The 13,731-nt window shown below is 45.5% G+C and overlaps 1 protein-coding gene across 3 annotated transcripts in view; it reads left to right on the top strand.

Annotated features, from left to right (window-relative positions):
- The window catches only part of CFLAR (CASP8 and FADD like apoptosis regulator), a 56,371-nt gene extending 43,063 nt beyond the window's left edge, over window positions 1-13,308 (top strand). For all 3 annotated transcript variants that reach the window (XM_075284332.1, XM_075284330.1, XM_075284333.1), the window contains exon 10: window positions 11,676-13,308. In XM_075284332.1, the coding sequence (XP_075140433.1) occupies window positions 11,676-11,799 (124 nt within the window). In that variant the 3' untranslated portion in view covers window positions 11,800-13,308. The remainder of the gene's footprint in view (window positions 1-11,675) is intronic.
- The last annotated feature ends 423 nt before the right edge of the window (window positions 13,309-13,731 follow it).

A 13,731-nucleotide genomic window follows, 5' to 3' on the forward strand; every position in this document is an offset into this window, starting at 1 on the left:
TTGGACCAATTCATGGTGGAGGGAGCCTCTAAACAGCCCAGTTTGGGCAAATTCATGGTGGAGGGAGCCTCTAAAAAACCCAGTTTGGACCAATTCATGGTGGAGGGAGCCTCTAACCAGCCCAGTTTGGACCAATTAATGGTGGAGGGAGCCTCTAAACAGCCAAGTTTGGACCAATTCATGGTGGAGGGAGCCTCTAAAAACCCCAGTTTGGACCAATTCATGGTGGAGGGAGCCTCTAACCAGCCCAGTTTGGGCAAATTCATGGTGGAGGGAGCCTCTAAACAGCCCAGTTTGGGCAAATTCATGGTGGAGGGAGCCTCTAACCAGCCCAGTTTGGACCAATTAATGGTGGAGGGAGCCTCTAACCAGCCCAGTTTGGACCAATTAATGGTGGAGGGAGCCTCTAACCAGCCCAGTTTGGACCAATTAATGGTGGAGGGAGCCTCTAACCACCCCAGTTTGGACCAATTCATGGTGGAGGGAGCCTCTAACCAGCCCAGTTTGGACCAATTCATGGTGGAGGGAGCCTCTAAAAAACCCAGTTTGGACCAATTCATGGTGGAGGGAGCCTCTAAACAGCCCAGTTTGGGCAAATTCATGGTGGAGGGAGCCTCTAAAAAACCCAGTTTGGACCAATTCATGGTGGAGGGAGCCTCTAACCAGCCCAGTTTGGACCAATTAATGGTGGAGGGAGCCTCTAAACAGCCAAGTTTGGACCAATTCATGGTGGAGGGAGCCTCTAAAAACCCCAGTTTGGACCAATTCATGGTGGAGGGAGCCTCTAACCAGCCCAGTTTGGACCAATTAATGGTGGAGGGAGCCTCTAACCAGCCCAGTTTGGACCAATTAATGGTGGAGGGAGCCTCTAACCACCCCAGTTTGGACCAATTCATGGTGGAGGGAGCCTCTAAACAGCCCAGTTTGGGCAAATTCATGGTGGAGGGAGCCTCTAAAAAACCCAGTTTGGACCAATTCATGGTGGAGGGAGCCTCTAACCAGCCCAGTTTGGACCAATTAATGGTGGAGGGAGCCTCTAAACAGCCAAGTTTGGACCAATTCATGGTGGAGGGAGCCTCTAAAAACCCCAGTTTGGACCAATTCATGGTGGAGGGAGCCTCTAACCAGCCCAGTTTGGACCAATTAATGGTGGAGGGAGCCTCTAACCAGCCCAGTTTGGACCAATTAATGGTGGAGGGAGCCTCTAACCACCCCAGTTTGGACCAATTCATGGTGGAGGGAGCCTCTAAACAGCCCAGTTTGGGCAAATTCATGGTGGATGGAGCCTCTAAAAAACCCAGTTTGGACCAATTCATGGTGGAGGGAGCCTCTAACCAGCCCAGTTTGGACCAATTAATGGTGGAGGGAGCCTCTAAACAGCCAAGTTTGGACCAATTCATGGTGGAGGGAGCCTCTAAAAACCCCAGTTTGGACCAATTCATGGTGGAGGGAGCCTCTAACCAGCCCAGTTTGGGCAAATTCATGGTGGAGGGAGCCTCTAAACAGCCCAGTTTGGGCAAATTCATGGTGGAGGGAGCCTCTAACCAGCCCAGTTTGGACCAATTAATGGTGGAGGGAGCCTCTAACCAGCCCAGTTTGGACCAATTCATGGTGGAGGGAGCCTCTAACCAGCCCAGTTTGGACCAATTAATGGTGGAGGGAGCCTCTAACCACCCCAGTTTGGACCAATTCATGGTGGAGGGAGCCTCTAACCAGCCCAGTTTGGACCAATTCATGGTGGAGGGAGCCTCTAAAAAACCCAGTTTGGACCAATTCATGGTGGAGGGAGCCTCTAAACAGCCCAGTTTGGGCAAATTCATGGTGGAGGGAGCCTCTAAAAAACCCAGTTTGGACCAATTCATGGTGGAGGGAGCCTCTAACCAGCCCAGTTTGGACCAATTAATGGTGGAGGGAGCCTCTAAACAGCCAAGTTTGGACCAATTCATGGTGGAGGGAGCCTCTAAAAACCCCAGTTTGGACCAATTCATGGTGGAGGGAGCCTCTAACCAGCCCAGTTTGGACCAATTAATGGTGGAGGGAGCCTCTAACCAGCCCAGTTTGGACCAATTAATGGTGGAGGGAGCCTCTAACCACCCCAGTTTGGACCAATTCATGGTGGAGGGAGCCTCTAAACAGCCCAGTTTGGGCAAATTCATGGTGGAGGGAGCCTCTAAAAAACCCAGTTTGGACCAATTCATGGTGGAGGGAGCCTCTAACCAGCCCAGTTTGGACCAATTAATGGTGGAGGGAGCCTCTAAACAGCCAAGTTTGGACCAATTCATGGTGGAGGGAGCCTCTAAAAACCCCAGTTTGGACCAATTCATGGTGGAGGGAGCCTCTAACCAGCCCAGTTTGGACCAATTAATGGTGGAGGGAGCCTCTAACCAGCCCAGTTTGGACCAATTAATGGTGGAGGGAGCCTCTAACCACCCCAGTTTGGATCAATTCATGGTGGAGGGAGCCTCTAACCAGCCCAGTTTGGACCAATTCATGGTGGAGGGAGCCTCTAAAAAACCCAGTTTGGACCAATTCATGGTGGAGGGAGCCTCTAAACAGCCCAGTTTGGGCAAATTCATGGTGGAGGGAGCCTCTAAACAGCCCAGTTTGGGCAAATTCATGGTGGAGGGAGCCTCTAACCAGCCCAGTTTGGACCAATTAATGGTGGAGGGAGCCTCTAACCAGCCCAGTTTGGACCAATTCATGGTGGAGGGAGCCTCTAAACAGCCCAGTTTTGGCAAATTCATGGTGGAAGGAGCCTCTAACCAGCAGAGTTGTGGGAAAGCAGGGTGGAGGGAGCCTCTAACCAGCAGAGTTGGTGGAAATCAGGGTGGAGGGAGCCTCTAACCAGCAGAGTTGGGGGAAATCATGTTGGAGGGAGCCTAGTATTAGCAGAATTGTGCAACGCTTATGGTGGATGAGTATGAGGATGCGGAGGAATTGGAGAGGTTGAGTACAGACATGGAGTTTCATGTTGGGGTGCTTTACACAGGTGGGCACAAAAATGAAGGCTCTATCCAGTGGTGGTTCATTTTTATCAAAGTGAGCCGGTCGGCACTCTCAGCTGACAGACGGGTGCGCTTGTCAGTGATGATGCCACCGGCTGCACTGAACATCCTCTCAGATAGGACGCTGGCGGCAGGACAGGACAGCACCTCCAAGGCATATAGGGCAAGTTCAAGCCACAGGTCCAACTTCGACACCCAATACGTGTAGGGCGCAGAGGGGTCGGAGAGGACAGGGCTGTGGTCGGAAAGGTATTCCCGCAACATGCGCCTATACTTCTCACGCCTGGTGACACTAGGACCCTCCGTGGCGGCACTTTGGCGAGGGGGTGCCATCAAGGTGTCCCAGACCTTAGACAGTGTGCCCCTCGTTTGTGTGGACCGGTGAGAACTTGGTTGCCTACTGGAGGAACTGCCCTCCCTGCCGCCAACGTCACATGCTGGAAACATCTCCATCATATTCTGCACCAATTGCCTGTGGCAAGCATTGATGCGATTGGCCCTCCCCTCTACCGGAATAAAAGACGAGATGTTGTTTTTATACCGGGGGTCAAGGATAGCAAAGATCCAGTACTGGTTGTCCTCCATGATTTTGACAATACGCTTGTCGGTTGTAAAGCACCCCAACATGAACTCAGCCATGTCTGCCACAGTGTTAGTTGGCATGACTCCTCTGGCCCCACCGGAAAGTTCAATCTCCATTTCCTCCTCATCCTCCATGTCTACCCATCCGCGCTGCAACAATGGGACGATTCGAAGTTGCCCGGAAGCCTCCTGTATCACCATCACATCATCGGACAACTCTTCTTCTTCCTCCTCCTCCTCCTCCTCCATTAAACGCAGTGAAGCGGACAGATGTGTGGACCTACTCTCCAGCTGTGACGGATCGGATGCTATCCCTAACTCCTCTGTGTGATCTGAGTTATCCCTGATGTCAATCAGGGATTCTCTCAGAACACACAAGAGCGGGATTGTAAGGCTCACCATCGCATCCTCAGAGCTCACCCTCCTTGTGGACTCCTCAAAGACCCGTAGGATGTCACAAAGGTCTCTCATCCATGGCCACTCATGGATGTGAAACTGAGGCAGCTGACTTTGTGGCACCCTAGGGTTTTGTAGCTGGTATTCCATCAAAGGTCTCTGCTGCTCAACCACTCTATTCAACATCTGAAACGTTGAGTTCCAGCGTGTGGGGACGTCGCACAAAAGCCGGTGTTGTGGCACATGCAGGCGTTGCTGGAGAGATTTTAAGCTAGCAGCGGCTACTGTCGACTTGCGAAAGTGGGCGCACATGCGCCGCACTTTCACCAGTAGCTCTGGAACATTGGGGTAGCTCTTTAGGAAACGTTGCACCACTAGGTTGAAGACGTGGGCCAGGCATGGAACATGTTGGAGTCCGGCAAGCTCCAGAGCTGCTACCAGGTTCCGGCCGTTATCACAAACGACCATGCCTGGGCCCAGGTGCAGCGGCTCAAACCATATTGCCGTCTCATCGAGGAGGGCATCCCTCACCTCGGAGGCAGTGTGCTGTCTGTCCCCCAAGCTGATCAGCTTCAGCACAGCCTGCTGACGTCTACCAACGCCAGTGCTGCAACGTTTCCAACTCGTAGCTGGGGTCAATCTAACAGCGGAGGAGGAGGCGGTGGCGGAGGAGGAGGCGGTGGCGGAGGAGGAGGCGGTAGAGGAGGAGGAGGAGGGGGGTGTTCTTCTCGTGTCCCTGCCAGGAATGTTAGGCGGGGAGACGAGGTACACCGGGCCAGTTTGGGAAGCAGTCCCAGCCTCAACTACATTCACCCAGTGTGCCGTCAGTGAAATGTAGCGTCCCTGTCCGCATGCACTTGTCCACGCGTCGGTGGTCAAGTGGACCTTTGTGCAAAGCGCGGAACTAAGGGCCCGCCTGATGTTGAGTGACACGTGCTGGTGCAAGGCGGGGACGGCACACCGGGAGAAGTAGTGACGGCTAGGGACGGCATAGCGAGGTGCCGCAGTTGCCATCAGGTCCAGGAAGGCGGGAGTTTCAACAAGCCGGAACGCCAACATCTCCTGGGCCAGCAGTTTAGCGATGTTGGCGTTCAAGGCTTGCGCGTGTGGGTGGTTAGCAGTGTATTTCTGCCGCCGCTCCAATGTCTGAGAGATGGTGGGTTGTTGTAAAGAAACGCCTGATGGTGCCTTTGATGGTGCAGGAGAAGGAGATAAGACAGGACCAGGGGAGGATGAGGTAGAAGTCAACAAAGTGGCGGAGGCAGATGAAGTGGTGTCCTGGCTCGTCCTCTGGAGTGCATCGCCAGCACAGTCAGCAGTGGCAGTGGCAGAGGCAGAGGCAGTGGCAGAGGCAGTGGCAGTGGCGTGAACGGCAGGCGGCCTTTGTCCTGCCGTTGCTGCCTGCCACTGATTCCAGTGCTTGGATTCCAAATGACGGCGCATTGAAGTGGTGGACAGGTTGCTCTTCTCAGAGCCCCTAATCAATTTCGAGAGGCAAATTGTGCAGACAACACTATATCTGTCCTCGGCGCATTCCTTGAAAAAACTCCACACCTTCGAGAAACGTGCCCTCGAGGTGGGAGTTTTTCAGGGCTGGGTACGAACTGGAACATCTTGGGAGATTCCGGGTGTGGCCTGGCTTCGCCTAAGCTGCTGACCTCTGCCTCTGCCTCTAGCTACCCTTTTTGGTGCTGCACCTGCCTCAACATCCACACTACTTTCCCCGCTTGACATCCCCCCTGTCCAGGTCGGGTCAGTGTCCTCATCATCCACCACTTCCTCTTCCAACTCCTGTCTCATCTCCTCCTCCCGCACAATGCGCCGGTCAACTGGATGCCCTGACGGCAACTGCGTCACATCATCGTCGATGAGGGTGGGTTGCTGGTCATCCACCACCAAATCGAACGGAGATGGAGGAGACTCTAGTGTTTGAGCATCTGGACACAGATGCTCCTCTGTTAGGTTCGTGGAATCGTGACGTGGAGAGGCAGGTTGAGGGACAATGAAAGGAGCGGAGAACAGCTCTGGGGAGCAGGGACAGTTTGGGTTATTGTTCTGTAAAGCTTCGGAATTTTGGGAGGAAGGAAGACAAGACTGTTGGGTAATAGGAGGAGAGGAGGCAGAGTCTGACTGGCTGCTGGACAATGTGCTGTAAGCGTTCTCTGACAGCCATTGCAAGACCTGTTCCTGGTTCTCGGGCCTACTAAGGTTTGTACCCTGCAGTTTAGTTAATGTGGCAAGCAACCCTGGCACTGTGGAGTGGCGCAATGCTTGCTGCCCCACAGGAGTAGGCACGGGACGCCCTGTGGCTTCACTGCTACCTTGCTCCCCAGAACCATTCCCCCGACCTCGCCCACGGCCTCGTCCACGTCCCTTTCCGGGAGCCTTGCGCATTTTGAATTCCTAGTTAGAAATTGGCACTGTATACCAGTAGTAAAAATTGTGGGTGCACGTAACCCCAATATATTCTTTGAATTCCCAGTCAGACACTGGCACTATATGGCAGTAGCAAGAAATGAGGGTATTTGTATTCCCAATATACTCTTTAAATTCCCAGTCAGACAATGGCACTGTATACCAGTAGTAAAAATTGTGGGTGCACGTAACCCCAATATATTCTTTGAATTCCCAGTCAGAAACTGGCACTATATGGCAGTAGCAAGAAATGAGGGTATTTGTATTCCCAATATACTCTTTGAATTCCCAGTCAGACAATGGCACTGTATACCAGTAGTAAAAATTGTGGGTGCACGTAACCCCAATATATTCTTTGAATTACCAGTCAGAAACTGGCACTATATGGCAGTAGCAAGAAATGAGGGTATTTATAACCCCAATATATTCTTTGAATTCCCAGTCAGACAATGGCACTGTATACCAGTAGTAAAAATTGTGGGTGCACGTAACCCCAATATATTCTTTGAATTCCCAGTCAGAAACTGGCACTATATGGCAGTAGCAAGAAATGAGGGTATTTGTATTCCCAATATACTCTTTAAATTCCCAGTCAGACAATGGCACTGTATACCAGTAGTAAAAATTGTGGGTGCACGTAACCCCAATATATTCTTTGAATTCCCAGTCAGACACTGGCACTATATGGCAGTAGCAAGAAATGAGGGTATTTGTATTCCCAATATACTCTTTAAATTCCCAGTCAGACAATGGCACTGTATACCAGTAGTAAAAATTGTGGGTGCACGTAACCCCAATATATTCTTTGAATTCCCAGTCAGAAACTGGCACTATATGGCAGTAGCAAGAAATGAGGGTATTTGTATTCCCAATATACTCTTTGAATTCCCAGTCAGACAATGGCACTGTATACCAGTAGTAAAAATTGTGGGTGCACGTAACCCCAATATATTCTTTGAATTACCAGTCAGAAACTGGCACTATATGGCAGTAGCAAGAAATGAGGGTATTTATAACCCCAATATATTCTTTGAATTCCCAGTCAGACAATGGCACTGTATACCAGTAGTAAAAATTGTGGGTGCACGTAACCCCAATATATTCTTTGAATTACCAGTCAGAAACTGGCACTATATGGCAGTAGCAAGAAATGAGGGTATTTGTATTCCCAATATACTCTTTGAATTCCCAGTCAGACAATGGCACTGTATACCAGTAGTAAAAATTGTGGGTGCACGTAACCCCAATATATTCTTTGAATTACCAGTCAGAAACTGGCACTATATGGCAGTAGCAAGAAATGAGGGTATTTATAACCCCAATATATTCTTTGAATTCCCAGTCAGACAATGGCACTGTATACCAGTAGTAAAAATTGTGGGTGCACGTAACCCCAATATATTCTTTGAATTCCCAGTCAGAAACTGGCACTATATGGCAGTAGCAAGAAATGAGGGTATTTGTATTCCCAATATACTCTTTGAATTCCCAGTCAGACAATGGCACTGTATACCAGTAGTAAAAATTGTGGGTGCACGTAACCCCAATATATTCTTTGAATTACCAGTCAGAAACTGGCACTATATGGCAGTAGCAAGAAATGAGGGTATTTATAACCCCAATATATTCTTTGAATTCCCAGTCAGACAATGGCACTGTATACCAGTAGTAAAAATTGTGGGTGCACGTAACCCCAATATATTCTTTGAATTCCCAGTCAGAAACTGGCACTATATGGCAGTAGCAAGAAATGAGGGTATTTGTATTCCCAATATACTCTTTGAATTCCCAGTCAGACAATGGCACTGTATACCAGTAGTAAAAATTGTGGGTGCACGTAACCCCAATATATTCTTTGAATTACCAGTCAGAAACTGGCACTATATGGCAGTAGCAAGAAATGAGGGTATTTATAACCCCAATATATTCTTTGAATTCCCAGTCAGACAATGGCACTGTATACCAGTAGTAAAAATTGTGGGTGCACGTAACCCCAATATATTCTTTGAATTCCCAGTCAGAAACTGGCACTATATGGCAGTAGCAAGAAATGAGGGTATTTGTATTCCCAATATACTCTTTGAATTCCCAGTCAGACAATGGCACTGTATACCAGTAGTAAAAATTGTGGGTGCACGTAACCCCAATATATTCTTTGAATTCCCAGTCAGAAACTGGCACTATATGGCAGTAGCAAGAAATGAGGGTATTTATAACCCCAATATATTCTTTGAATTCCCAGTCAGACAATGGCACTGTATACCAGTAGTAAAAATTGTGGGTGCACGTAACCCCAATATATTCTTTGAATTCCCAGTCAGAAACTGGCACTATATGGCAGTAGCAAGAAATGAGGGTATTTGTATTCCCAATATACTCTTTGAATTCCCAGTCAGACAATGGCACTGTATACCAGTAGTAAAAATTGTGGGTGCACGTAACCCCAATATATTCTTTGAATTACCAGTCAGAAACTGGCACTATATGGCAGTAGCAAGAAATGAGGGTATTTATAACCCCAATATATTCTTTGAATTCCCAGTCAGACAATGGCACTGTATACCAGTAGTAAAAATTGTGGGTGCACGTAACCCCAATATATTCTTTGAATTCCCAGTCAGAAACTGGCACTATATGGCAGTAGCAAGAAATGAGGGTATTTGTATTCCCAATATACTCTTTGAATTCCCAGTCAGACAATGGCACTGTATACCAGTAGTAAAAATTGTGGGTGCACGTAACCCCAATATATTCTTTGAATTACCAGTCAGAAACTGGCACTATATGGCAGTAGCAAGAAATGAGGGTATTTATAACCCCAATATATTCTTTGAATTCCCAGTCAGACAATGGCACTGTATACCAGTAGTAAAAATTGTGGGTGCACGTAACCCCAATATATTCTTTGAATTCCCAGTCAGAAACTGGCACTATATGGCAGTAGCAAGAAATGAGGGTATTTGTATTCCCAATATACTCTTTGAATTCCCAGTCAGACAATGGCACTGTATACCAGTAGTAAAAATTGTGGGTGCACGTAACCCCAATATATTCTTTGAATTACCAGTCAGAAACTGGCACTATATGGCAGTAGCAAGAAATGAGGGTATTTATAACCCCAATATATTCTTTGAATTCCCAGTCAGACAATGGCACTGTATACCAGTAGTAAAAATTGTGGGTGCACGTAACCCCAATATATTCTTTGAATTACCAGTCAGAAACTGGCACTATATGGCAGTAGCAAGAAATGAGGGTATTTATAACCCCAATATATTCTTTGAATTCCCAGTCAGACAATGGCACTGTATACCAGTAGTAAAAATTGTGGGTGCACGTAACCCCAATATATTCTTTGAATTACCAGTCAGAAACTGGCACTATATGGCAGTAGCAAGAAATGAGGGTATTTGTATTCCCAATATACTCTTTGAATTCCCAGTCAGACAATGGCACTGTATACCAGTAGTAAAAATTGTGGGTGCACGTAACCCCAATATATTCTTTGAATTACCAGTCAGAAACTGGCACTATATGGCAGTAGCAAGAAATGAGGGTATTTATAACCCCAATATATTCTTTGAATTCCCAGTCAGACAATGGCACTGTATACCAGTAGTAAAAATTGTGGGTGCACGTAACCCCAATATATTCTTTGAATTCCCAGTCAGACACTGGCACTATATGGCAGTAGCAAGAAATGAGGGTATTTGTATTCCCAATATATTCTTTGAATTCCCAGTCAGACAATGGCACTGTATACCAGTAGTAAAAATTGTGGGTGTATATAGCCCCAATTCTATTGCTAGGGGACTTGCAGGGTATTTCTGGGGTGAAGGTGGGGGGGCACACCGTTGGAACGGGTATCGGGGTATATATCGGGTATACGGGAATACACTGACAGTGTATTCCATTCAGGATCCTGGGAAAGCTGGGTTGCGGCGATTGAGCCCGTCAGTGCCACGTTACACTGACAAGCTTCTCCCTGGAATTTAGCTCTTACAAGAGCTGTTGGTTGTCTTCTCCTTCCTATCCTAGCCTGTCCCTGCCTACCCAGAATCTAAGCCCTAGCTAGCTGGACGGAAACCTCCGTCCTCGGTGAATTGCAAGCTCAGAATGACGCGAACCTGGGCGGCGCTGTTCTTTTAAATTAGAGGTCACATGTATTCGGCAGCCAATGGGTTTTGCCTACTTTTTTCAACGTCACCGGTGTCGTAGTTCCTGTCCCACCTACCCTGCGCTGTTATTGGAGCAAAAAAGGCGCCAGGGAAGGTGGGAGGGGAATCGAGTAATGGCGCACTTTACCACGCGGTGTTCGATTCGATTCGAACATGCCGAACAGCCTAATATCCGATCGAACATGAGTTCGATAGAACACTGTTCGCTCATCTCTAGTTATAAATATTGGTTCTTGTACTCTTGTTAACATATAATTAGGATGAGACTATTTAGAAAATCGCACTTGAGGATATGAGCAGCTCTTTTCTTTCAGTTTGTTCAATGCATTCAGGTTGAAAATGCTGAACAAGCTGTGTTCTGATAAGATGTATTTGTTCTGGCACTTACAGTATTTGTTTTTTTTTATGTTTTTTTTATTGTTGCATATAAATGTTGAATTCAGCAAGTTGTAATTTGAAAAGAAAAAAGGAAGAAGCCACACAAACATAAAATCAGATGATTCAAGGCTTAAAAATAAATAAATAAATAAATAAATTGATCCCACTTTGGTCCCAAGTTGAAAACCTATACAAATATAACCAAGAACACAAGTAACACAAATGCATTTTTTCACAATTTTAAAACATACGTTTTTTTCACAATTGCGCATCAAAATTTTGAATTTGATTTCTCCAAAACAAAATATAAAGAAACATCGTCTTGTGACATATCAAATGAAAGCCGGTACCGCTCTGAGAAAAATGATGCCTCTCCCACCTATTTATCTCAATTCTAGCCCAAGATATGTTAAAAAATGTAAAGCCATACCAGGCCAAAATTCACACTTTTTCAAAACTTTAGAAGTCTATAAAAAATTAACTGATGAAGAAAAAAATTCAAAACTTTTTATTTGTAATTAACTTATGTTGTTCTTCATAAAAAATAAAAATAAAAAAAATCTAAAGACGTCAGGTAAAAAAAATATTCCTATTTGGATCACTTGATATGGAATGACCCAAAACTGAAAAAAACCATGAAGGGTTGTCATATAGTGATACCTACAGTACTGCGGCTGTGCTGTCCACTAATACTGACAAGGAATGTTTTATCTCCTTACAGGAAACATCGGGATTTGCTGGACATCCACACAGAACTGAACCGTATTATCTACAGAAAGCAAGCCGGATATTCTTTGCAGCTGAGACATACGCTCACAAAAAAACTATTTCTATACCCAGCTTAAAGACAAGCGTCATTTACCATGACAAAGAAATTACATTGTATTTATTTATTTATTAAGATGGAAGGCCTTTTTATATGCTCATATTTACTTTAATATGGATTATATTATCTTTATTTAAAGGGATGTCCAGTTTCAGCAAATAAATGTTATTGTTTGTATAATGAAAAGTTATACAATGTTACAATATAATTCATGTATCAACATCTTATAGGTTTATCGTTTTACATGACCATAGACTGTCTATCACATGACCATAGAATGTCTATCACATGACCATGGGCTGTCTATCACATGACCATGGGCTGTCTATCACATGACCATAGAATGTCTATCACATAACCACACTCTGTCTATCACATGACCATTGACTTATTTTTATCCACTGAAAGTAAACAATGGATGACAAAAAGCAGAGATCTAGAAAACCATGAGGAATTAATACGGAAAGTATATTGGAAAATTTAGTAACTTTTCAATATACAAACAATAACACTTATTTGCTGAAACTGGACAACCCCTTTACCCACTTCCGGACCACCCATTAGAGATATACGTCCGGAAGGTGGTCCGAAATCAGCAGCTACTGAAACGGGGAGCCGGCTGTAACTTCAGTCGGAGCTCCCAGAGAGAAGGCAGGGACGGTTTATTACCATCCCTGCCTGCTCGATTGCTGTGTGCACAGCTATGGAAGCCGCTGTGATGTGGCTGCCCTCTAACATGGCGGTCATGTGATCTGCTCTTACCAAGTATCTTACCAAAGCTGCTGGGTCCTACAGGGCCCAGATCAGCTCTATTAGGCTGGATTCAGACAAGGTTTTTTGGACTGGATTTTGAGGCGGAGGCCGCCTCAGAATCCAGTCCAAAAAATGGCTAGCCGCGACTGGATGCCGGTGCAGTGCATACAGTGCACCAGCATCCAGTGGCGGCATTCCGCTCTGGATTAGGCCCAAATGAATGAGCCTAGTTGGGAGGGAGTGTTGCGAAGTGGACGTCTGCGGCTGAATCAGCAGCGGAATCCGCCTGAAGAAAGGGCATGTTGGTTTTTTTTTTCCGCAAGCGGGAACAAACCGCTCACATAAAAATTAAAGGACCGGCTCCCATTGATTTCAATGGGAGGCGTTTTTTTTAACTGGATTCTGACACGGATTCTGCGTCAAAATCTGGCCCAAAAAACCCTGTCTAAGTCTTAAAACCGTGTTCAGGAGGCTGGATTCCTCTTGCAACTGAGGTTAAATGTTACCAGCTCCAGATGCATGAGAAATCAGTCTCCAATACAAAAAAAAAAAGTGATCAGATAGCCCCTTAGTAAATAAAAAATAATAAAAACAAAAAAATTATAGAAACATTTTTAATAAAGTAAATAAAATAATTTAAAAAATAAATAAAATAATCCGCCAATAAAACGCTGTTATTTAAGGTTATGGCCCCACTCCCGTCAACACCATACAAAATAAAAATTAACGTAACGGAGAGGAAAAACTATTTTATAAAGTTTTTGTAGTAGCACTTTTTGTTTTATATATATATATATATATATATATATATATATATATATATATATATATAATATATTTTTAAAAAAAAAAGAAAAGTGAAAAACGGACACAATTTCCCTCTTATTTTGTTTATATTTTACCGGATCTAAAAAAAATTAAAACACATTAAAAAATAAACACAACATAAAAATAAGGCCCTATGTGTCACCGAAAAAAGAGGCAGAAATTAGATGAATGTTACAGCCCTTAAAACTGCACATACACAAAAAACCTAAAATGTATGTGGTCCTGAACCAGGAATTGGGCCGGTACTGAAGTGGTTAAATACAGTTGTTATATATTGAGGGTTCCCATGATATTTCCTATGTAGAAGTATAGCAGTATTTTCAGTATAACCAGAGTGTCACAGTTATAAAAAGAAGCCTGTAATTGTAAA

This window comes from Leptodactylus fuscus, chromosome 8, assembly GCF_031893055.1.
Source record: "Leptodactylus fuscus isolate aLepFus1 chromosome 8, aLepFus1.hap2, whole genome shotgun sequence".
In the NCBI taxonomy this organism is placed as follows: Eukaryota; Metazoa; Chordata; class Amphibia; order Anura; family Leptodactylidae; genus Leptodactylus; species Leptodactylus fuscus.